This window comes from Oxyura jamaicensis, chromosome 8 (assembly GCF_011077185.1).
Source record: "Oxyura jamaicensis isolate SHBP4307 breed ruddy duck chromosome 8, BPBGC_Ojam_1.0, whole genome shotgun sequence".
Lineage (NCBI taxonomy): Eukaryota > Metazoa > Chordata > Aves > Anseriformes > Anatidae > Oxyura > Oxyura jamaicensis.
In genome coordinates, this window is record NC_048900.1 from 9,514,699 (window position 1) to 9,541,326 (window position 26,628).

Sequence of the window (26,628 nt, forward strand, 5' to 3'; positions counted from 1 at the left end):
TAAACCACAGCCTTGAACTGAGGTGAGAGTTAACATCACTTTGCCACTAATTTCCTTCAACTGCATCCTTCTCTTTCTTGATCTCCCTTCCCCCCACTAAAGCAATCTCCAGGCGTTACTATCAAAAATATGCTCAAGTAATAAATCATGTATTTGCTCTCACGTGACTGGTATTCATTAGAGTCAAAGTTCTCCAAGATCTGCCCCCAGAGCGTATTATGTTACTGAAACATAGAAATAGCTGCAACACAAAATTTTGCCAGAAAAATAAAATAAAATAAAAAACCCACAAAAGTAACAACAAACTGCCTCTCAGTTGGGCAGCAGAAAGAATGTTCATAAAAATATGTTTGAGGGGTAAATCAAACCCCAAATTCTAATTAGACAAAAGCAGCAGTTTAAACCCAACAAGATCAAAGTATTTAACACAGAACTTTTAACTAGAAACTTCTATAAAGTATGTGCTTTTTTTGTTTTTGGTCACCCAGACAGTTCTATTTTCAAAAAAGTGTTGTTGTTTTTTTTTTTCCCCAGGAAAAGAAAAAACAAACAAAAAAAACCACTGCAAGTTTATCCATTATCTATCTCTTTGGCTAGGCAGTAAACAGCATTGCCCTACGCTCACTGAAATGCTTTGTTCCCTTTTATTGTCTGGTTATTTTGCTTTACTGAATACCAGAGACACTTCGCCACAGAAGTGACATCTTCTGTGAGAGACGCGATGATCAGTCAGTGATGTGGTAACCTGAGTGAATCATTTGAGTCCGACTGGGGAGAAAGAACACTTGATTCAGCTGCACATCTGGGTTTTATAAAGGGTCCAAAAGCTTAACACTAACGTGCTTCAGGGCTAAAACAAAGTCTGAGGAGATCACAGGAGTCAAGAAGGAAGACAGCGTTAATCTAGGGCATATCATGCTCTTCACCACCACTCTGAAAATGAACTTAGCTCAGCTAATTTTGCATCTCCACTAATTGTGTGTTGCGTATGAGTAAGCAAAGACTAAGGAAATGTCAAAGCTATTCCATATCCTGTTCTTTTCCTGAAGAAAAACCTGACAGGCACAGAGGATACCTCCTCCATTAGGCCACAACAATTCAACAAGGCAGATATTTATTTTAGCAGGAATGTAATAACCTGCATGCAAACTAAACATTGTCATTCAGTCATTACAATTACTTGTTACCACCGTGCTGAATGTACGTAGCTCCCCAAAAACAACACTGTCCAAAATCAGTTCAGATGTTCAGTCACGTGGCTGTACACAGAATTTAAACTAGAAAATACAGGAGGAGCACAAAGCCACTCATACATGAAGATTCCTGATCCATGGTGCTCTGGTTATTTTCAAACATTGCTGGTTATGCATTGGTAAATCTGGACCACTGTCCACGAAGGCAAAAAAATACTGAACAATACAAGAACACAAAATGATGCAGACATTACAGCCAGGGTGAAAATAACCAGACTGCTACAGAGGAAAAAAAGAGTGGCATCAGAACTGAACCTCCTGTTAACTGTTCGTTTCCTCACCTACGCAAGGGTGGATGGACATCAACATCAGTTAACAACTGGCAGCTACCTCATCGTTAAAGTTGCCCCGTGCTCACTGAGGACAGAGGAAACATGGGCTCCAAAACTTAGCTGCTGTGATTTTCAACTCTGTTAGGTGCTCAGAGTAGCCAGACTGACCCCTTGCAGCTCCACGTTCTCCCCTTTCATGCCTCTCTCTTGCAAACTCTTGCGAAGTTGGAGGCAAAGCATGTGCAGAACAAAAGAGTGGCAGAGGAGAAAGGAAAACAGTGTTACAGAGAAGGTGGAATAGTGAGTATACTATGGCATCCAGGTGATATGTTTGATGAGAGGGAAAGCAGGCCAGAGGGAGCAAGTGAAAAAGACGCCAACAAAGGGACTGAGAACATGGTGTTTCAAGGCTAGTTTACCTGCACATTATTTGCTTTATTCACTACCCAGAAGAGGGGCACTAGGCTGGAAGGTTATCCAGAACATACAGACCTAGGCTAAAGTAATTTACAAAAGAGCACATCCCTACCTGCAATGCCAAGGCCAGACTGCTCCGAAAGCCGAGCAGCACTTAAAGATGTGGCTCTTTGCAGTCAGGCAGCCTTCACACAGTGCCCCTTCCAAAGGGATTCTTTGGCTAACACTGATAAATTGCTGCCTACCTCAAGATTTTTATTTTTTTTCTCATGTCACAAATAATGTCACGATCAGTAGATGAGGCTGACAGTACAAGCTCAAGGTGCAAAACGAGGAACACTTAATTCTTTCTCATAGCAACAGACACATACCTGTAAGCACAGGTCATTCCTTTGTGCATTGGCCAGAAGTAACCAAACTGCTAAGGACAGACTGTAAAAAATACAAAAACCACGGGTCAACTTGCAGCAGAAACCAACAAACAACAGGATTGCAAGAGATTACCCAGATGTCAGTGACATTTGGTGATTAACAGGTGACAAACTCTCCAGAAGCAAGTATCAGACACTCTCCACACATGAAGATACTTCTTCAACCCTCACCTCTTCTCTGCCTGCCTTATCCTTACCTTAGTTTTGGATCCATTGTCCACGCATTACGGATGAAAGTGAGTAAGATTTCACAGTGTAATTTGGGAGGTGGTGGGTAACTGTTATCCACAAGTGTTACTAACTAACCACCCTTTTGCAAATACATGATATTAACCTTGGCTACAAAAATCAGACCCTGAAAGTAGCTTTGTATGATGGGTGGTTGTTCTTTGGGTTTTGTATTGTTTTTTCTTTTTTGCTGTGATGAAAAAGACTATCCCTACTGCTGCCTGTTTTCTATGCCTACCTGTTTCCTGTCCTCTTAGAAGCATGTTTTTGCTTCTTGCATGCCCAAAAGGGTTAACCTTTACTGGTGGATGTGCAAAAAATCTAGAACAAATTACAGCAGACAACTTTCTTTTGCAGAATGATTTCAAAAATAGCTATGCTCAATTTTCTGCTGTTATTTCAACTAATTTATCAGCTGCAGACATCCAGCTTACTGTTCTGTAGTTCCCTGGATCATATCTAGAGAGTTTGAAAAATAGCAATACAAAATTTACAATTGTCCAGACACTTGCTGCAATAACTTTTTAATGTAAAAAAGCACATTAGCAACAGTTCAGCCACTTCTCTAGTGTAAATAGAGCCTAGAAAGCTTTATGAACTACAAGAAGCACATAGCTCTCGTGCTAGCTATGCCTCAAGACCATTTTAAAGACACCTGTCCTGTTCAGTATGGAGAGTGGCCTCGCACAACAATGTGGGCTGCCAGTAAGAGAAAATACTCAAGCAGAAATAGTTATTTTCTTTTTCATGGTAGCCCTCCAAGTAAGCGTCAATGAAGAAGGAAGGAATTGGACTTCTCAAAATCCTTAGTTTCCTCCAAGTTGTTTTTTTTAAAAAAAAATAATAATAATAATAATAAAGAATATTTTAGGGTTGTGGAAAATAATTTCATCATTGGGCTGAGTTCATAGGCATGACAGAAATGTCTGCACAATGATAAAGAGAAATGAGAAATGAAAATTTATCATCACCTTTGGAAGGCACTTCAGATGAGCTCTTAACAATTTATTAATATAAACTCTCCAAGTCAAGATTACTGCCCCCATGAAAGCAACCTGCCATTTAAGAAGCTACAGGTAAGCAAAAGCCTTGGAAGCGTATCAGTTTTGTCAGAAGTGCTTAAAAAAAATGCACAGTACAGCTGGAGAGCTATTTAGTGGAAGACTTTAAATACTTCAGGTATAATGTCAATTTGTTATCAGAAGGAATGGAAATGCCTGTTTCTTTCTGGGCCTTAGCCTTTCCAAATAGAGATCAAATGAAAAAGGAGGGACTGTACTCTAAATCTACGTGCAGATGCATGCAACTAGCTGAGCAGAATTTACAAAGGAAAAAGAAACGTGCACAAGAGGTATGAATAGCTTTGTACTGCATTAGTACTGAGGCTTTAGCATCCTTCTGGGCACCCAGAACAACCCCAAGTCCCTGTTCATGTACTCTATTCCCCTAGAGCTCCACTCTTGCCAGGAAACAAGCTTACAGGGGGAGAATTTCCAGGCCACAGTGTGGTGAGCTATTCTGATTCCATTTAACCATCTCGTGAAAAATTCACAGATTAATGCTGCTGCAGTCAGCAGCAAGATTCAAACTTTCATATCCCTCAGACCCTCAGCCTGCTTGGATCATTAACTCATTGCCTCCTGGTTTATTCAGGATCTTTGCAACCTACGTTGCAATAGTGAAAAGTCAGCCTACCTCCCCTTCTGCTGGTATGGAAGAGGATCTCTGGAACCCTGTCTTTTCTTGACAGCATAACAATTTCTTGCTCTCGGTGACGCATGCAGCAATTCAATTCTGATGGTTCCTCAGTGGGGAAAATCTCACCCATTACACTGAGCGGCCTATCTACAAAAAATTCTCACTACTCACACTTCCCAAAACCGTATTCTTCCATAAGGTAAATGCCAAATGGGGATATAATAAAACATCCAGCTCCTGTGAGCGCTGTGATACGTAGACAAGGAGCCTTGCTGGGCTTATCCACAGTGTTCCCTACTTTGTCTATTTTAACAGTGATCGATTCACTTTCTCTTACATGCTGATTTGGTGCTACTGCTTCTAAGAAAGCCAAGCACTCTGCACCTTAAAACTCCTTCCACAGCTTCTTCAAATCTCTACCTTCTTGAATTAAAATCTCTCACCACTGCTTGGGTACATAACTAGGCTACCATGATCCAAATGGTGGAACTGGACACACAATGTGAAACAGATACGCAGCGCTTGGCGTGCCACCACAATAACGCAGTCTGAAGGTCCCTTCTCCTTGGACAGAGACTCTGAATTCATCTCTCCTGATATTCACGTTAATTGTATTAATGATCCCTGAAGTCAGACCTCTGCAGCCTGCCCCATGCGGGCCTCTAGAAGCTATGGTTCCCAGAAAATCTGCTGTTACCTAGGCAGACCTGCAACCCACAGAAGCTATTTAGGACACCAGAGCCCTCACAGCACACATTTAGATTTACATATGTACTTCTTTCAAAAGCTGTTCAGGAAGTTGGTGGATATCTACTTTTCAGAATATAGTCCCAATACTGACATTTGCCTCAGATTTCTAGGCAGAAAAATAGCTACTGGCAACAATTCCATAAAGTGAAGAGACAGACCTATGTAAAATCACCTCCAGTTTTGACTTCAGAGGAGCTTACTCGGTAAGTATCTCTTTGTCTTAGACCACGGGCTAAGGCAGATTAAAAAAAAACAAGTACAACACTTAGAATCAACAGCACGAGTAACAAAGAAAAAAAAGAGTCTACAGGAGAACAAGGATAGATGCCTGTGGGGAGAATATCTTAAAATCTACGGTAAAGTCATACTTGGCAAAATTCAATAGATCTGGTAAACATCAAAGATAAAATTTAGCAGGATAATTCCACCAAGCACGATTAAAAGAAAAATGGGACCAGCAGGGTTACCAGTGAAAAACAATGCCAGGCCTAATAGTACTGATCTACCAGAAGCAATTTATTATGACACCAGAAATAGCTATTTTCACAGTGGATGCTTGAAATGAAAACTTTAAAGCTTCTTTAAGTCTTGAGCTATAGCAAAGTATTCAGCCAGCCAGCCAAAATAGCTGAAGGGAAATAGGAAGGCCACATGTGGAACTAATTACTCATGTAGAGGCTATGACAAAGAACATTTCTCCAGACTTTTCATGGGGGCTTCACTTTCAGGAAGTAACTCTAATTACTGTTCAAGTCTCGGCAGCCTGCATGCCGCTGACAGTTCCAAGAAAAAATGAACCTATTTGCCCTTTTCTTGGTCTGAAATGCCAAAATATAAAAGCACAACTGGAGGCATTAAAAAGAAACAAAATAAGCGTTGGCTTGTTGCATTAGCTTGTCCAGCAGAATTCTTTTTATAAATTCGGTTTTTCAGCCTGCAACAAACAGCAAATTCTGCGTCTCCGTTAACTCGCTCTCCGTTGGCTGCAGTGAAACTGTACATCTTGACTTTTTACAGCTTTTCCATACTGGGGCCCACTTCCTGCCCAGTTGAAGAAAAAAATCTGGCCTGAAGATGAAATGACTGCTTAACATTACACTAAAACATCTGGTACCATTTTATACACAGACCCATGTCTGAGAGCAGGCAATTCTAGCGGTCTCACCAGCGGCACAGTGCATACCCAAACCTCCCTAGGGTGACATCATCCCATATATGGACTCTCAGGCCCAGCCCTCCCCCTTTTCCTGGTCCTAAATTCATTGCCAGATCCCCAGTCTGCTGCAAATGTGCCACGTCAAGACTGGAAATCACAGCACTTCAGTGTGTTTCAGTGAGTGCTGCAGAGTGTGAGGGAGAGCCGAGCACAACCCGTGATGCAGGAAGGCAGTTTTTCCCAAAGACTAAAAGAGGATTTAAAATAAATAAATAGAAGCGTCCGGAGATCCTGCTCCGTCGCCCCAGTGTTCAGACTACCTGTTCAGGACAATGCTGTTGTACAGTAGTCTGCACATTGGTTAGACTGGGCAAGGGAAAGCAGCGACATGGACTATTGGGGACGCCAGTTGCTCTTGCCAAGGAGAAGACAGTTATTGCTCCTTTCAGATCTCATATACAGTATTTTTCTTCACAGGTTTTGCACACTAGGGAATAAGAAACGCTAAGGGACACTGTGAAAAAGGAGGACTGCAGAATAATGCGGGGAAGACATTCTGGTAAGGCCTACTTTGGAAGAACACCTGGCCTATGACCTGGCGAACCTAGGTGACTCCCCCCCCCCTTCCTCCAGTCATCACTGCAAGAAAGATGGAGCTCTGATGATTTACTAAAACCTATGCAAGAAATGAGCGAGGTATACTACCTAGAGGTATACTGCTTAGAGAAGTGTACAAGAGCATAGTTAAAGTCGGGCATTTCTTTTTTTTTTTTAATTTAAAATAAAGCTTATTTTTCCCCACAAACTAAAAAGGTAAATTTAATTTATTTTTTTAACTTGTAGCAATCCGTATAAATATTTAAGGAGTATATCTTTTCTTAACGCAGAAAAGGCTTGCTAGAAGTATGTATTCTGCATAGCTCCTGTTATGAACTATGATCTGAAGATCAATTTTAAGAAATTATTTTCTCTTAAGTAATAAAGTAATAGAAAAGAATGCATGATTATTATTTTAAACTATTGTAAAATATATATATATATATCACTGCTGGGAGAACTGTACTTTGATTTTACATGCAACTGAAACTTCTTTGCAAGTAACCTATGCTAAATGTGCTAATGAAAACTGGGGGGGATGCCATAGGGAATATAAGACTACTCCGTGCTTGGCTTCTGCCGTGTAGGATACAAAATATTTGATTGTCAGGAAAAATTACCTCTGAAAGTGCAGGACATGATGGAAAATAAATAAATAAATAAATAAATAAAACAGAACAAGCAGCTTTCCATCCCAATACCTGCCTGGCCATTGCTTATAAGTGATCAGCACCAATTGATTGCTGCTGCTCTTGTGTATAGCTTGCATTGCTGATATTTCTTCTAACATTCTAACATCTTCTAACATAACGATAAGTTACTTTGTCCTGAATCCCACTGATAGAAATGGAATTTGTAAACGAATGCAGAAGTTTGCTTTGGTGAATTTCCAGCTGTCCTGGTAGGGGAAAAAAACCCTCAGGCTGAATGAAATCCCCACGGACAGAATAATACAAGAAGTCTGGGCTGCAATTTGATACCAGCTGAACACCAGAGTCAGCTCCCCTAAAGTTAACACTAGTAACAAACTACTGCAACTGGAAAAAAAATCCCACCTATATGGTGCTCGTTATTGCCAGGAAGGCTTTCAATATTTGTACTATAAAAAGAATTAGCAGAAATATGCAGCCATTAGTATTATAACCAGTCAATTTTAGAGAATGAACGTTATATTTCAGACAGCCTTGATGCTGTACGAGTTTTAAATATATATATAATTATTACCTTTTTCATTGCTCCTTCAATAATCAATAGAAGTCCTATTGGGAAGAGCTGGTCACGTAGAATTCGCGTGACCGTACCTATGCTGGCTGCCTTAAAACCTAGGAAGCAAGAACTATCACTGTCATTTCCCTTACCCTCCCATCAAAGCTTATGTATTTTGACTAAAAGTATTATTGCTTTTTATATTGTAGATATACTCTAGGTTGCCCACTCTCTCCTCCTTTATTTCACCAAAGATTATCTTTAGAATTAAATTAGTGGATTTTAATCCGTTAGTCTTAGTAGGAGGAAGTTTTGCCCTCGTCGTGCTTTGAAGTGAAGTTACAAGATAGTTAAATGTAATTATTAATAGCAAATCTGAAGACACAAGAATAAATTAAAATAATGGAACCAGATTCAGACTTGCATTAATATTTCTGAATCTTTGAGTCTGATTGCTGTTTTAGGCATAGCAAATCTGAAAAGTTGTGTGACAGATTTTGTTTAAGCAGTAGGAAAATGGCTTTCAAGTCGCATCGAGAAAGTTGCTCGGTTATGCTTTCAAGGGGAAAATGCTTGCTTGCAAATTTTTTTAATCTGTTGCTTATTTGCATAGCCACTTTTATTATTTTTTATAATTCTGATCTAGAAATTTAAAAAGTATTGTTATCCAGTCAGTAATAGGCGTTTAATGCAAGCAGCGTTCAAGATAGCTTGTGTCAGCTTCTGCTATGTAAGCAAGGACAATGAAAACATATGGAACCAGTGTTTCTCTTATCTCTAGTCTGCTATTTGCATTAATCTTTATTTTAAATGACCTTTCTGGATTTAGGAAGTGATTCCCCTCCCATACACCCATGACTCTTCAAAGTTACATTTTTAGACTGTAAGGCTGAGATCTAGGAGGCCCCCTTGGCTTCGGGCTTGGAAAGGGAGGGGAGGGGGGATTGCAGTGCGCAAAGCAGCAGATAGAGAAAGAAAGCCTGCATTGTTAGCAATGAATAAGGAAGTATAACTGCTTCGGCTCAGTAAGCAAAACATTTTCAAAGTGAATTAAGTGATTCTCTGGTTCTTAAAACAGCGCTGTTTTGGATGAAACAAATTCTAGTTGATCATAATCGTAGCAGAAGAGATTTCCATAGTTATAAAAAATAGGTTTTAAACATGCATGCCAATAAAGACAAGGTAGCTGCATACAATTTTTTCATGACTTTTTGCAATGACTTTTTGACTATTTTTTTTAGTAATTGCAAAAAGTATTAGCAAATATTAGCAAGGTGACTACATACTAAATCACGGAGAGAGCTTTGTGCAGTCAGGATACCAGTGCTTAAACCCGTTATGTGAGTTAAAGGATACGATTCTTATTAACACAGAAGGCCAAAAAAAAAAAAAGGGGGCAAATTAAAGCCAGTATGAACATTTAAAGAGGTCAGCGTTTCAATATAACGGACCTTCTTTCATCTTTGGAGGGGCATAATTTTTTAGTACAGTCAACAAAATTAAGTAGGGAAGAGGGAGAAAATATTTCTTTTTTTTTTTTTTTTAATGTATATTCCTTAAATGATTAAAAATAAGTGAAGCAACCAAAGGCAAGAAAAAGCCATTTTTAAAAATAATTTTTCTTGCCTTTGGTTGCTTATTTGCTCTATATTTCTGTAAAGTTGGCTGGCTTCCCCCTGTGCTGCTATAATTTTTCAGCCTTGCCATTAAGTTGCACGTTGTCTTCTGTATTACAATTACCAGTGCTATTAAATGCATCAGTATTTTCAGAAGACTAAAAGACACTGCTCTCTTCTCCATATTCTTTGCCCTTCTTCCTGTACCATCAATGTGCATCCACAGACGCTTCTGCAGACCACCCAAGTATCACTGCTAGGTAGAAAATATTATAATTAAAATAGCGAAATTCTTGCAAACAATTCCAAGCTCCTAAATAGTGTTAAACGGTATGATTTTTATCTCTAAATCAAAAGATATTAAACAGATTGGAAAATAAAATTGTAAATCTTAGGCTTTTTTTTTAAAAAAAAAAAAAAAAAGTGTTATCAAGGGCATAAATTAACTTTTACTTGCAGAAGGCTTTGCTTCCTGAACTGCACTTCATTTTAACAAAAACTAAAATAATATTAAGGAGCAGGCTTACAGCTAGTAAAAGACAGGAAATACCAGAGTTAAGAAACTTTCTTGAATAATGCTACTGTACTTCTGTGCTGCATTTATGCTGCACTGCAAAACAGTGTCTAAAAATAACAACTTCCCCTTAAATAAAAAGTCCTGATCACAGCTGGAGTGAATATAATTCTCAACTTAATATCCAAGCTACCAAAATTTAAAGCCAGGTCCTTAAGATAGGTTTCTGGAAATATTACATTGGAATTTGTTATGAGTATCCTAAAATATTCATAAGCCCTCTACTGACTTAATAAATGAAATACAAAGCACACAAACATTTAGCCCGTTTATCAAATCAACTAAAATACCAAGTTTAAAGGAAAATCAGCTTTCAAATAAAGATCAGGTGGAGATATCTTAGTTGTACCCAATGAATTAACTGAAGACAAAATAAATTTGCCTCCGCTAAAAATGTAAAGCCACTTGCTGCTTCCTTGATGAATTCGCTTTGTGTACAGTTATTAGAAAGACCGCTCAAGCTTTCCACTTACAACTTGTACTCCCAGCACAAGTTTCCTGATAGCTGTTAATAGGAAAACCTATTAATTAATATGCTTATTTTCATTCTCCCAATCTTGTTATACAATAGTTTGCCAATGATTTTTACTGTACCATTATTTGCTGTTTCAAAGATTCATAATAGAGAAACTGAGAGCTAAATTTTCTCCCAAACTACTAACTTCTTTAGCAACTAAATTCAGAAATTAAATCTGACGTAACCTATAAAGGAAACTTTGTATTATTTTTGCGTTAAAAGTTCTTCTAGTTTTACACTTCTTTTCTTTAAAATGGTCAAGCGAGTAGGAAGATGTGCCAACTTAAAGCACACACTGGGATTTCTGTAGTTCTAAGTAAAATTTTAATCAAGCATGTTATAAAATCCAAGGAAGCATATTTCATGCCTTGGAATTAATTTATAATGTCTGCATTAGCTAGCCATGTTTTGCGTTTGATTAATTTTTTAAGGTATGTTCTTCTATCTTGTTAGTTTCATGAAAAATTGATATATTTTAGTCATATAATTGATACCCTTCCTTTAAATACTTCAAATCATATATTAGCCAACGTGTCTTTCTTTAGGGCAAAATACTGATTTGAGCTAGAACACCAAAATAGCTACTTACTAATTTAATATTGGACTAATTTAAACCTCAGCACTATCCACACCATCAGCCCTTTGGTAAATTCATCCCTTCTATAACCAGCTCTCAGGCTAGAACTTAAAAAGGGTTTTGCTATTCTGTAAAGGATATGCTTGAGAAGGATTTGAAAGCACAAGTTTGTTGTTTACCTATGGTGGCACTAGTGAGCAACGGAGATTTAAGAACACCATTAGAAAACAGAATCATTTAATATGTAGAAAAGAGCAATACAACTGTTTCCCATGCACCCCTTTTATGCTTCCAACGTGCTTATACCTTTTGAAACAACAGCCTAATGATAGTGTAAACGTCATTGCAAAACTGGATTGCATTCATTGTGTGTATTCTGTACAGAGCAAAGTTTAGCAAAATACCACGTCTTATGTAAAATGCTACTACTTGCATGTATTATTTTTTAATATGTAACTGACAAACGTATTGAACCTCTACAAATATTTTTCCTTATAAAGCGTGGATTTTGAGAGAAAGCTAAATTGCAATAATACCCAAAGCAAAATGCTAAAGGAATATATTGTGATAAGCGTATAGCATTCCCATTTTAGCAAAACTGATATAAAATGCAACCAGTTTTCTTTCCAGCATGTTCCCCTTAACTGGGTTAATGTGCAAAATTATTTGTCTCCATTTATACAGAAAGATTTTATTTTTAACATGCAAGATTATTGTACTTATCTGCTCCTAGAAAATATGTACTGTATAAACATATCCTTTATCTTGAACTTCACTATTTCTGTGCTTCCAAGAAGAGTAAAAACATCTGGTTAAATTACTATGCGTGAGTCCAGTATGCAGGCAGACTCCTGTACAAGCTGCATAGAAAATAAACCTCGGTTTCGATTCTTTTTGTTTTCACAAATGTTCAGTGTGACCACTCTGTCAAAATCACTTCTGATATATGTCAGCACGATGCCAACCGATGTACTGAGATGCTTATTTTCCGAATAAAATCGAATTACGTTCTTGTCCTACAGCTCCCAATGCTTTAAAGTTTACTTCTGTTATGTGTGCTCCCCCCAACAAAGCCCCCCAAACCGGACTGGTTCAAAGTGATCCACACCAGCGGTGATGGCTCCAAGGGACTGGCTGGACGGAGTTGTCATGTGTCTGCCTGTCTACACTTGCTGTGCAGAACATCCTCTCACCTGTACAGCAGGCACAGACAGGCAGTCACATGACAACCCAGCCTGAATGACAGCCGGCCAGTGGGAAACAGCTCTCACACCCCAGAGCATCTTCACCACGAGCTACAGCCAAGAGCCCGCTCTGGATCTCAGCCGGTCGGTCAGTGACCAAGCCGCGTACTGCGACCCACCTAGAGACAAAGCAACAGTGCCTATAAAAGACAATAAAACCCACTGCTGAAATTTTTACCGTGCTTTCTATAGTACTCTTTTCCTAGTTGTTCTGATTAACTCACTAACGAGAAGTTTTATTTGTACGCAGCTTTGCGGCACCGTTGTAAATGGGAGGACAAAACACCCTTACCCTTCTCAGCCCCAAAACTTGAGCGACTGGCGTTATTAACTCCCAGCGGTATAAGAATCACTACCATCCCTGTTAGCCATCGCAGCCGAGTGCAGCTTACTGGGTGGCGAGTTAATCCTAGAAACAAACACGATGGTAGAGCCGAGAGAAACTTCTCCCCTTTTTGCTCTGCTACCTCCTTACTTATTTTCATGCCTCCCCCCCAAACCACACAGAATGGGGAATATCCTGTGAAATTATAATCCATCTATAACTTAGTAATGCCCTTTACTATTGAAGCAAAAAGGAAATATTTGATTGGGAAATAAGAAAAAAAGATTTCTCAAATAAACAAAAATTTCTCATTTTGAAAGGTGCTTATCCTAGAGCCCAGCTTGGCATCCTTTGTGCACCAGTAACGCCACTGAAATCTCTGGATCCTTTGGAAAGAAGAATAACTTAAATTCTCACACTATGCCCTGTAAAAACACTACGTTGCTTTACAAACCCTATCCTTCTGTTTACGATAAGGAGCTCTTTGATTTTCAGGCTACAATGGCGTTCCACGTCCCCAAAGTCCACGTTAAGGTAGAAGCGGCTAATTCAGAAACTTCACATTTGCAGGTTGACTCCCAGCCAAGCCCGAGCACAAAAACGTACAGCTTTTTGTGCTACTAAAAGCAGTAACAACTGAGAGCTAAGGCGTTCAGAACTATTATTTTTTTTGTAGGTATGCCTCGTAACACTTCAGCTAGTAATTACATGGGATACTCTACTAGAGCAAACTGTATTTGCAGGATGAATGAAGGTCCTAACGTTGCACTTATTTACAAGTCTCAAAGCAGCACACAACATTTTCCACACTTGATTTTAAGCGAGCGGAAAAGCACAAAGTCACGGTCATGCTACAAATTTGCGAACACAAGCAACTGTATGCAGGATCAGAAACTAATTCAGATTGGTATTCACATAACTAATAGTACCACTGCTTTACCCACACTGATCCACAACTACAAAATTAAAGCATTCTTAGGCACTGATTCCCATCTCATCAAGCATTAAAATCCCGTTGTATGTTTGAGCAGCAACAAAACCATGTCAATAAGGAACAAAAGAAACAATTGGTTTCTTTTTTTAATGCTGATATCATACAACACATTTTGAAATCTTCTGCCTCAAAATGCATTCCACTGCATTCTCCCCTCCAGAAGCCACAACTCACAAATACGGGAAATAATTTACATCCTCCTAATGGCACTAGCAAGCAACTACTCGCATTCGGAGAGTGATTTTCATCTCAGAGTAAATTCCAGACTATACAAAACAGGCTCAGCTTACACCAGAGGGGGTACACAGCCCTAGAGGTCCCAGCAAGCGCTGTGGCTTTGTACAGAACATTGTCAGAGCTCTCTGGTGCATGAGAAGCTGCAGCATTCCTTGCTCAGGGGTTGAAGCGCAGGGGGAATGAACTCCTCTCTGTGGCTGGCCAACTGCTTCGGATAACAGAGGTGAGACCAGACTTGCTGCATCCTTCCCAGCCGCAAGGAGAGGCTCCTGCTACCCTGTAAGGATGGCAGCAGCGACTGGTCCCCGTGCAGGAGGCGCAGGGGACCTGAACTCCCCACGACCTCTCAGCGCGCGCACCCGTACGGAGCCGGGCACAGTCCGGACACGTAAACATGGGTATCACTTCACACATCGCTGAAGACTACATATCTTACCAGGGTGGAGATACAAGAGCATGCTGCCTTTTCAGTAACGATCCAAGAACAGGATGTGACAACTACCAAACCAAGCTGAAAGTGAGGAGAACATTTTAAGGACACCAAATGCAATTGTACAAATTGGAATCCAGCCAGCAGACCAAATATTTGCTGCTTTATTTTCAGAAGCCAGTAGTTTTGTTTCTGAAACAAGTCACTGGTCTGTTGATTAACCTCATGGTCAAGCTGTGGCTTTGACCATCTTCAGAGAACATCTAAAATACACCTGGTTAAATTTTAAGTCCTACTGGGAAAGGTCCTGAAGCAATAAAATAAATAAATAAAACAGTATAACTTATTCCTAGTTCAGAATAACCAACTTATAACAGTAAATCTGTACTTGCCAAGGAACCTCTTCCACCAGCAAAACAAAGAATACTACACTATTATCTTCTTACTACTGAAAGAAATTCCTGAGTGATCTCCCGTATCAGCCTGAATGAACTACAGATATTTTCGTAAGTCTCAAACACAAATGTTTAGCAATGAAAAAAAAAAATCTGTATTTTTTACTGTTGTTGTTGTTTGTTTTTTAAATGGACGTATGGAAATCACACAGCAGCCAATTCCCTCCATGTACTATTCCAAGATTTCCAGGTGACTCTCTCTAACAGACCATGAAAACAAATCAGTTACTTTAATGTTGTGTAGGGGAGGGCATTCCATAAGTATTTTGAAGAATTTTTCATTTTTCCACTAAACAAAGATCAGACAAAAAAAAAAAAAAAAAAAAAAAAAAAAAAAAACCAAAAATACCTCAGAAGTTGCCACGGCACATTTTAGATGCGTCTCCAAGTGCTTGAGATTGAACGCAGGAAGGGGTGCTGCTTTCACATCACTTACCTATAGAGGTAGTTACCTGTACCTAGTCTAAGGCACTACGTTCTAATAGATTCAAGGGCGATCAGAAAAAAATGACAGCTTCAAAATTTTCACATTCATAAGGGCACCTTGGCATTTCTTTTTATTTTTATGATGCTACAGCAAAATACTTCAAGTTATATTTCAGTAATCTAAGAATAAAACTTCTTCTCTTGACCTAGCACTTGGCTCCTCCCCTCTGACTGACATGTAATTATTTTCCTGTTACAGTAAATAAATTTGAAACCCTGTAAACCTTAAATAAAGGGGCAAGGGGCAAGATCTAGAGGCTAGATCTTCAACATTAACCTAGTTTATCCATCAAATTTATAATCTACTTAAAATGCCAAAATGACTACTGATTAGAAAACCACAACTTTACTGACCAGCACAATTTCCACCATCAGCAGTATTACTGAAGTAACTTATCATAAATACCACAACAGAACTACCTTTGAGTTTTGGTCGAAGATACCATTGCTAACATTGTTGGAAAAAAGGACTACGCAGAACAGACTAGCAAAAAGAAATGGTTCCCAAAGTTGCCTGGACATCCTGTTTATCATGGAACTGCTTTTTCCAGTTATCTTATTACTCACCTCAGATTTCATAATTAGCACCATGATTTCTTAGCAAGATGCATTTTCTGGCTTTTCAGTAGCAAATCTGAAGAGCCATAACAGCTGGCTACAGAACTCTGCAGTCAGGCTTTTCAGCCTCTCAGAATACAAGGTAACTGTGCCTAGGCAGTACACCTCCCCAAAACCACAAAAAAACAAAAACTGAAAAACACAACACCCCATATTTGTTACCAACATTTTGCCAGAAGTCTTAGTGAGTATTCTCTGTGAATCAAAAACTCAAAATTTAATGGACACAGGTAAAACCTTAAACCATTCTTTTGGGTCAGTGCAAGCTGATTTAATATTTTGAGCTGGTACCAGAAGAGTGAGTAAATATTGTTTTTTGCAATAGACAAATGTTGTTCGTTCCTTACCTCATCATCTTTATACCAGGACAGGCTTTCTGCAGTTAGGACAAACCAGTATTCCTTGGATCCTCCTTTCATGATGCCGATATTGTTGATGGTCAGCCAGCCTTTCCGGATGACCTGTGCAGAGGTGCAGTCAGGCACAAGTTAAGTTCTTTATTCATTTAATGTAATTCACCTGCAGCATTCATTATTTTAAAAAAAACACTTGCTAAATAAAACAAGAATGGGTACATTTTTTCAGTCCAGCAAACTCAAAACAGAGTTTTTTCAGGTTCCTGTCATTCAGGAAAAAATAAAACAAAGTGAAAATAACATGTTCAGTCAAAAGGCTGGAGAAAGAGAGAAACCTAACCTATCTTGTAGTGACAACAAGAATGAATGAACTAAGGATAACGTAAACTTAAAGAGATTTATTTGCTGAATAATAACACAAGTAGAAGCCCATACAATTTACATATGACTATTCATACTATACTAGTGTAATTATTAAGGTCATTTCTGAACTTGGAACCTGGGAACAGCACCTACTTTCTGAGGAAGCAAGTAGCTTCTTGCATGCACTGGGGACTTGCAGAAGCAGAGAGGTCTTCCACAGCTGAGTCCTCTTTGAAATTAAGATAGAAGGTGGCAAGGAGAGATATATGAGAGCTATTTTATCCTCATAAGGTAGACAAGAAAAACAGAAGAGAAAAAACCTATGAGGGCAATAAAATTGGGGGAAAGATGGGAAAAGCAGAGCTTGGAGAAAATAGATACAACTCAAAGATGAAAGAACAGAGAGGAAAGCATACCTGTAAATACTAAGGCCAGGAGCCCACATTCTGCAGAGTAAGAGGGACAACAGAAAACTTAAGAGGACTGAGAACTCCAGAGATGAAGCAGAAGAGAGACTAGTCATGATAACTGGTTGATGGATCATACAGAAAGAAACTTCTAATTTTATTGGAACACTTATTGTTTTCCAATACATACACGAATAAACAAACGTTCCTTCCTATCATACTTTGAATGAGAAAGTGGAACTCGCCAAATCTCACAGATGCAGGCAACTGCAGACCGTTCTGTTTCTCCCCACAGAAAACCCTTTACTTGAGATGGAAAGAAGAAATGCTCAAAGAAGCCCTCAAGAACTCCCTTAAAGTCCCACATGTGTGATCAAACATGCTTCCCCATGCTTTTCAGGAAATTTGAGGCTGTGGTGTTTGTCCCATAGGATTTGACAAGACTAATAAGTTCATTTTCAACAGAGAGCCAAAGAAAACCATTCAACATCAATGACGTATTCCTTGTCATTCATAAAAGTTTCAGAATCAGAATTCCCTTTTGTTCACTATTCATTTTAATCAGTTTTGGGTTTGCACACAGCAAGGGACTGGGTTGTTTGATAACTAACCCAAGTAAGAAAGAGATTAGAAGTTGCACCTGACTGGCAAAAATACTTGTACTGCACATAATCGAGGAGTACCACTTTTATTTCAGGCAAGATGATTGTGGTTCGTCCAGTCACTACCAATGAAGCCATAACATAAGTAAAGAAACCATTGAGATCCAGAAACAGCCTGTGGGCTAATCACTAAGAACTGATTTAGTTCTGAAGACTCAGTAAGCTATGAGAGAACTGGACGTGACTGCTGGTAGAGAGACTCACGGGTATGGCCTGAGCAGACTGGATGGAGGAGCCAGTGCTGCAGAGGTTTCTGCAGAAGTTGGTCATTGCTTTTAATATTCATGTTCATTTAAAAAACACTAAGTGGAGAGGCAGCATTATTGTGTACAAACAGACATGGAATGCTTGTCTGAGTCCAAGTTAAAGGAAACATACTGATATGAGTTGGATTACCCATCAAATCCTCATTTTATGCTGTTTATTGAAGCAAGATTTTAGCAGGAAACACGTAGCAGGCATATTTACCAAGTGAGTGTACTGGCCTTCAGTACGCTTCAGTATACAGACTAAGTTGTAGAACCAAACCAATTACACTTTTTTTTTCTAAGCTGAACTACACAAATGCAGCCCCATGGAAGAAATTTTAGGAAAAAGCCAGGAGATTAAGGTTGTCCAACTACTTGAACTTAAGCTCACAACAAGGTGAGCTGTAATTGTACAGCGGAATAAATACTTTACAACTTCACAGCAAATGCACAAAGGTGGTGCTTATCCCCATGCTGCAAAGAAACTCAAATGAGATGAGGTAACAGAGGACACTGTTGAACCACGCTGCCTGCAATTTAAAAGGCTGTGTTGCTTCCAGTGAAGAGCATATCACATACAAGAAGCACAGTTTTCAGTATTGCGCTGGCCTTGGCTACCTGGTTTGGACACAAATCTTAAAAAAGTTAAATGACTTAAAGACAGGTGCCATAGTGGGGATAAAGACATGGTTTCCAGAAGCAAACCAGTGAGAAACACCTAAGTACCAGGCTCAAGACCCTTACAAGTAATGAATGCTTCAAAGGGACGAGAAGTAGTACTCTGCATAGGCCAGTCAAGACTTTCCCTCATCATTACGACAGGCTTTGCAGAACATGAACAAAGTCAATTTTTCCTCCATTTAAACAGAACACATTTGCATTAGAGGTATCAGCACAGGCTAAGCTATAGTTTTAAAATCTAAACTATACAAGCCATTTAAGAAGTAATGCAGTTTTTTGCACTGCCTTTCTAAAGTAGGGACTACCTCGGGAACTCCAAAATACCTTCCTGCTCCAGTCCAACACATCTCCCCATAGATGCCTAACCATGGCTGGGTGTGGACAGAAACAAGCTGACTTGCTGATACAAACATTGGTCACGGTCTTGTAAAGAAGGAATTTACCAGTTATTTCCTCAAAAATCCTGTGTGTTGAGGATTAGATCCAGCTGTCATTCCCCCACAACTTGACACGAAGAGCAATATAGAGCAGTATCTTGGGGACATTTTTTCCATGTGCAAATTGCTAGAACTGCTTATCTCTGCCCCTCTGGAAAAACAGGGTACTGCCTGCTCTAAGATATCCTGAACACTACAACAAATCGTAATCATACAGAACACTTGGAAGCAGCTCCAGGCAACACCATGGGAGAGAAGACAATCTTAGTGTCCTGTAACATCCAAGGAGTAGCAGTGAGACTTCAAGTTCTTTTCATTGAATTGTTCACATTTCCAAAGCACTTTTTTTTTTCCCCAACAACAAACAGCTACACTTTAAAAATAGTCAGTACCAGTGTTGGGGTCAGGGGAGAGCAAAATGTCAGATCATGGTGTAAATGCAAACCATAGTGACCTTAAGCAACAGCTTTACTTTCCAGAAGAACTGAATAGCACCTCACATTCCAGCCAATTTCTCAAAAGATAACCCAAGACATATTTCAGAAAAAAATGTCCTTCCATAGACAGTCAGCAGCAAGGATTTTTGAAGAGATTTTTTGAAGTAGAAACCTCTGATTATGTTTTTTTGTTGTTGTTTTCAAACTATCTTGTTAACTATGTTGTACAGTACTCAGCATTGAAAATGAAGGTAGTGTTCTTCATTATTGTTTTCACTAGTTCATCTTCTGGTTGGTTTGGATTTAAGAGATCCATTTCAATATTTTCTATCATATTTCTAGGTGTCACTCTGCACAAACCGGATATTAGTGACACGATTTATGAACCTCAGGAAGGTGAAAAATGTGAGTATTGCCAGAAGCTAGTGAAGACAATATTCTGACCGGTAGTTGGACTCCATGTACAGGATGAACAAGAGATGACACAGTTCCTTCCTTCAGGGTCCTGATATCTAATCTGGGTGTCTGAAAAATGAAACTTTGAGGGTACAAAAGCACATGAACAAGCCAGAAGGAAGTCATTTTCTGATAGTTCCGCTGCACAAAACTGAAATCGTATCTGTTGTTCTTATTCTCCACCATCTCATGGATAAACAGGAAAGCAGGATTTGATATAAGTACATTTTATGTATTGCTGTATGACTTACTAATGCCATTAAACCAAAGAAGATATTTGCGAAAGAAATACTTTAGAGACTCAGTAAGCATTCCACTTTTTTCAAAGAGGTATTTGAACGATGATTGAAGGAAAGACAAGCAAAATTGGCTGGGCGGAGAGAAATACAAGTGTGAAAATTCTGAGACTGGCTACTTCAGCAACCACGTAACACATAGCATTTTGTTGAACTAACATAACTCTCCACTGAAGTTACATCGTGCAACTCCATTGAAATACTTGTGAACACACAACACAAATCCCAGCACTGCTCTACCTCATCATTGTCATTGTGACACAGCAGGTGTTACCAAATAGTAACCACACTGAGGGTGAAAAACCCACCACCAACAAAAAACCTGCAGAAACTACTCTGAGGCATCCTTACAAGTTATTGACTCTTTGGGTTCAGATAGGAAGATTCTTGTGCTGCAGACAATAAAAAGGACCAACAGATTAGAGGAGAAGCCTAACACGGTATTTCACCACAATTTGCTAAATAACAGAACATAAATTGATCAGATTATGCATCTTGTCTGGGTTCAGCATCAGAACAGATCTTGAAATGACATTGCTTCCCTGAAAGATGTATCACTTAACTTAAAGATGATGGCAGTGGCCAAGTCCACACCCCTACTTTAAATTAAAATTAAGTCTTTACCCAAGCAAAACACTCAGCAGTGAAAAAATGAAATATGCTTCCAAATGTAGTTAAACCAAGACTGAAGTGATTAAGTCAATCATCAAGGAACGATAACCTAAAAAATAAGTATCAGTGAAGGTCATTTAGGGCAGCAGTATTTCTCTAGTCTTGAAAAGAAAATTCAACAGCAGCATTTTTCATTCTAGGATATTTCAAGGTTAGCATCATGTTGTCATCCATAGGCACCTCTAGAATCTTTTATAGAAACATTGGCATTTCTTAACAGAACAGCCTTGTAATGTTTTTTTGACCCCCTCACTAGGTGTGGCACAAATTTCTACTTCCACCTACTTGCTCTAAAAGATTCTGAAAACTTTTTTTCCTGAGTTGTGCAAGGTAAACTGAATTAAGTATATCTGAAGACAAGAAGCAGCAAACTATGTTAATGAAGCAGGATTAATTTAAAAAGAAAAAGAAAAAAAAAATTAAAAAGGTGCTGCTACAGAAAAAGTTATTTATTAGCACAATAGCTGAGGCAACTGTTGGGGTCTGAACCCTACCTGTGTTCAGAGGAAATGAATCAGATTGTGGGTGTAGCGCTGTAATGGAGACAAAACCTTCGTACCCAGATCTCCAAATCACTTTGACAGTGACATTAAGCTCACAGTTCAGATTAATCATCTTCTCCAATTACAGGGGCTACTTCAAGCACAGCAGCAGATTTTACCACGGCAGGAGAAACACAAGCCCGTTTTATATAAATGACATATAAACCTCTGTAATTTGAGTAATCTGCATTCTTGCAAATTGTGGTATTGACTGGACACATGGATCATGACACCTTTGTTATCAAAGGTTTATCAAGAAGGGGAGTTTTAAACAAAAGCAAATCTCAACATACATAATACAACAGTTAGGAGTAGGTCAGCCTTCAGGATCCAGATCTTGCTAGTGTGCTGTGTAAAACCAAGCATTACATAGATTATTTCAAGCAAATTAGAAGACAGACTAACCTGTGGCTTAAAAAGAAACTTTGTGGAGTCAGGTCAAAACCTCAGGCGGTAGCAAAGGAAAGACAAAGAGAGGCCAAAGATTGAGCATGAGAGGATCAATTAGTAGTAGGGGAAAAAGGAGCAAAAACATGTAAAGAGGAATTGGCATCACACTTCTTCCAAAAATACAACGAGCTCACCTTATTTCTGAGATACACAGAAACAGTTAATAGTTGCACCATTCCAGTTCAAAGCAAATTACAAAAAGAAAATCAATGTGATTGCAAATGAGCACCTCATAATTTTGGGAAAAAAATGATCTCGATCTCGAGAGATTTGATTCTGCTGCTGTTAGAATCAGTGCTGCCTAATCCTTTTCCTTTACTAAACGTAAGTTTAGTTCAGGTTTGTTTGAAATGTTAACTAATATAATTTGATAATATGGCAAAAAAAATGGAGAAATGGGTATGTTTTCAAAGATATTAACAAATAATGCACAAGATCGAGATTTACTTCTTACACCTAACCATCACTGAACCAGGAGTAATTTGTTATAAAATTAATTGCTGTTTAGACAATTAATTCTAAATTAGTAATATTAAATGCATTCACATTTATTTACTCATGAGCTGGAAGGGTTAGAAAGGAGTCTGTCCATGATACATTGATCCTCCTTGTGCTATGAAAAGAATGCTAAAAAGATTTTAGATATTTTTAAGTTTATTATTAAATTCACTTTTTCTATCAGAGGCAATTCCTTTGTATAAACAAAACACCAGTAACAGTACCTGTACCCATAAACAACAAACATGTTCATTTAAGCAAAAGCTAAAGTTTCATTTTGGTTACCAAAAACTATAATTTGCCCACCTTTCAAAAAAATGTTTACTATAAACAAAGGCACTTACATCAGATAAATACCGCTTTCCAGTTATATAATAAACACCAATTAGTTGTTTTAGTTTGAGAAACTTGGTCAGTTATAAACATAATAATTTTATCCAAAGTTTTCTATAACATTTTAAGTTATATTTGTTCATAGTTGTAACAGCAGGTTAGTAGCAGTTAAGTGATGAACTGCAATTATACTTTGTTGAGGAAGGGTTACAAACAAAACAGCTTCCCATTAAGTAGTTTAGTAGCAAGTATTAAACAAACCAATGAGTTAGAGACAAACTTTGCCCTCTGAGAAGCTAAATGAAAAAGCAACATTAAAGCTTACAGAACTTAGCTCGTACAATTTGCCTTGAAGGCGGTAGATTGGTTCCCTGAAATAGCAAATTGCAAAAGTGAAGTTTTATTTCAGAAACATTTTCTCATTCTTTTCAACTCCAAACAATTAACTTACAAACATCTGTTTATTATCTTTAAATAAAAGGTTCAGCAAAGCCCTTTATATCAATAAGTAATCGAGTTGCAACATATAATTTAAAACTCCAAGCTGCTTCTCCACTTCTTTAGAGAAAAAAAACACATTCACTTAATTAAAAAAACATTAATTTTATATGTGTATTTTTGAAGAGTCAGATAACTGGTCGATTTTCCTTTTTAAGGGACACTCCAAAGTGATGACAGTTGTTGTGTTTGACACATGTTCCGGCACAGCTAGATAAGAAGGAAGTCTCTCCTCAGACAGGAGAGACAAGTCTTTGAAGCCATTTCAGTGTTTAGACCTTTCAACTTTTTTTTCATTTTAGCCCAAACCGTATATTACATTATAAATGCCACTCATGCTAGCCATGCTCTGGGGGACCATCATACTCAAGTTAATGAGGTTATTGTGACTAACATCTTGAAATATAACTAGCAATTTCTTGGTGGGAGGAATAGATTAGGTTTCCATGCCCCAAAAAATGACCGAGTTTTCAAAAAGTGCTAGAACTCTGATCTACAACAGCACAGTAGGAGATTTTCTGAAATCACAGGTTTAACACTTAAACTCAATGCCTACATTTGAAAACCTTAACTTTTCACCTCCTGAGCTTTGTTTGACCACATTACACATGAAAACATCAGGAAGACATTCAACGTGGGTAGCTGATTACACAAAAGTCTTTTTTTTTTTTTACTAGATTTTTTTTATATCCCTTTAAAGTGTGTACTATTTCCATAATATTTTTTTTTCTGTTTAAGACTTTGCAAAACCCTCAAATTGAGCAGAAATCCTCAAAGCTGTAGCATTTTATTTATTAATAATTTCATATTAAAAAAAGGATTGATCCTTTGAAGTACCAAGCACTGCTGGCCTGCACAAAAGCAAAGAAAGAAGCAAGGCTCAGGAGCACTTAACACCTTGCAGAATCAATCCCATGTCATTATGGAATCAATAGAAATAACCAACTGATTTTATTAACAAATCTCAGTGAAAAAGGCAATTAATTTCAGACCAACAATCAGTTATTCTTTGTTTACTTTGAGAGAGGACAATGGTATACAGTCAACATCTTCGTGAGGCCAACTGAAAGCTTTCAAAAGAGGTAAAAGCAAAAATGCTTTTGCTTGATGAATTGCCCCTTCTTTGCTATTAAGCTGTGAACACCTGAGAACTAGTAAAAATAACTGTATGACAAAGCACACACAAGTAAGTACTCACCAGTGGATTGGATTCTGAAATTTGCAAGTTCGCAGTTAATGAAAAAATACATTTGTGTGTAACATGAAAGAGTCGATGCGTTAAATGGCATGGGAGGGGAGGCACCAAACAGCAGTGCAAACAGTAGCAGGTTTTTAAACAATAAACGATGACAACAATGAAAGTCATGTGGCTCTGAAAACTTCAGTAAAAGGCGATGATGATGCATTTTATATATGTTTCAAGCAGAAAAGGTAAATTATGGATGTACAAAAAATAAACGCAGCCAAGAAAACCAGACAGCTGGGATTAACTTGCACATGCCATTATCCATTCTCTGTTAAGGTGCCTACCTGATTTCCCACTGCACTTTTGTTAACCTGACTGCTTCTTTGTTGGGCACTAAGGAAAGCAGAGGAAAAAAGTTATACTGAAGAAACTCAAAAACTAAACCAGTTCCTGAGCAGCAGATTTTAGTAGTAATAGTTACTTAAGATTTCAGCACAGAAAGCTAGTGTAACAAAGAAACACAATAAAATCATTGCATATAAGTGCTTTTTTCAACTACTTTTCTTACTTAACTTACTTATCTTATAGGAACATTTGCCTGCTTAGAACAGAAGAGATAGGCACACCAGACAGCTCCTACTAATCATCTCCTTTTGCAACATCCTACTTACATCGGTAAAGGTTACTAAAAGCACAGAGAAATTATGGCTCATGGGGGGGGTAACTTTGGAAACATTAGCCTCTATAAATATTAGAAAAGAGATGAAAAGTGAGACATTTCTCTTATTTAGAGCAGTACAACAAAATCCTCCCCTGCTGGAGGCTTCTTAATAGCTTTGTCATGACAGTTTGTTTTGAATATTATTCTAATATTTATATGCACTGTGAGGGTGTAAATATAACCAGTGGATGAAGCTGTCATAAAGTTGGTTCAAAAAGCTGGAACCTTAGAAGAACAGAGCACATTCAAAATTAAAACATATTTAAAATATTTTCCTCAATGCTTGAGCTCTGGTAATCTCAACTCCTGAAACAAAACACACCCCTGTCTCAGACATACAAGTTGCCATTAATTCTAAAAAGCTTTATGTTATGTGGCTTCTAAGTGTTAGGCCATACAATTACAATATCACTGGAAAGAGGGAAAAAGCGTTCAAGCAGCAGGCTCTGCTACACAACTACCAGAGCAGCAACCGGCGACAGCAAGTTTTCTTTGGATTAGATTATACCATTTCAGCAGGCATTAATTAACTGACGAAAGAGCATACGTATTAGATCATCTACAAACACTCCACTGAAAGAGTAAGAAAGAAAGATGTGCTTGGATCACAGCCTACAGGCCCAAGACTGAAACTATTTTTTGCACAGCTGATGATCCAAAGAACTGCTGGGGCACCAAACTCATCTCTGTCCCAACTCCGATCGTGCCTTTAGGGCCCTAATCTATCAAACCAGCAGCCTACATGTTGTCAGTGAGAAGATCCACAACCATGTTTATTCCATGTGCCTATTTACTGGGCTTAGCCCTCAATCACTCAGATACTTTTGGCCAAACGACAGCACATGTCTCCAGTACATCAACCGAATTGCACACATTTGGGTGCATAAATTACGATTAAATAACCTGCATACAGAAAATACAGCACTAATCCCTCACCAGTTCTGATCTGTTGTTTGTAAAGCCATATTATATGTGCTTCTCAAAACCTAATTGCCATTCTTTGGGTGTTCTTTTTATTCTCCCCCAGCTTCCCTAAGGCTACGAAGTGAATTAAATAGACAACTAACATCATACTAAGAAACCCACATCTTTTAGCAATAGTCCAGCAACTGGGTCTTTATTTACTGTTCTAAATAAAAATTACCCTTCACGTAGATTGCATCACGTAGCTGTGTTTGAGTTACACCAACTGGAAACAAACCCAATCCCAACATTTTACCACTCATTCTGCTAAATGTGAGAAGTAGTAACATTCTAAGATTTCACCCAAAAGAAATAAAATCCAATCATAACCACACAAAGCT

At 38.4% G+C, this 26,628-nt stretch overlaps 1 protein-coding gene and 1 long non-coding RNA gene across 10 annotated transcripts in view; one reads left to right on the forward strand and one right to left on the reverse strand.

The window, feature by feature from the left end:
• Window positions 1–26,628, reverse strand: part of DNM3 (dynamin 3) — a 177,206-nt gene that overhangs the window by 105,395 nt on the left and 45,183 nt on the right. For 4 of the 9 annotated variants that reach the window (XM_035332692.1, XM_035332694.1, XM_035332700.1 and 1 more), the window contains exons 13-15: window positions 24,948–24,996; window positions 23,261–23,290; window positions 16,429–16,542 (exon numbers count right to left, since the gene is read on the reverse strand). In XM_035332692.1, the coding sequence (XP_035188583.1) occupies window positions 16,429–16,542; window positions 23,261–23,290; window positions 24,948–24,996 (193 nt within the window). Of the gene's footprint in view, window positions 1–16,428; window positions 16,543–22,043; window positions 22,062–23,260; window positions 23,291–24,947; window positions 24,997–26,628 lie in introns of all 9 variants that reach the window. The other 5 variants (XM_035332697.1, XM_035332696.1, XM_035332699.1 and 2 more) reach the window with 3 other exon arrangements.
• LOC118170460 lies at window positions 6,201–9,449 on the forward strand. Its single transcript, XR_004752726.1, has 2 exons — window positions 6,201–6,382; window positions 6,683–9,449. It is a non-coding gene; the product is annotated as an uncharacterized LOC118170460 (long non-coding RNA).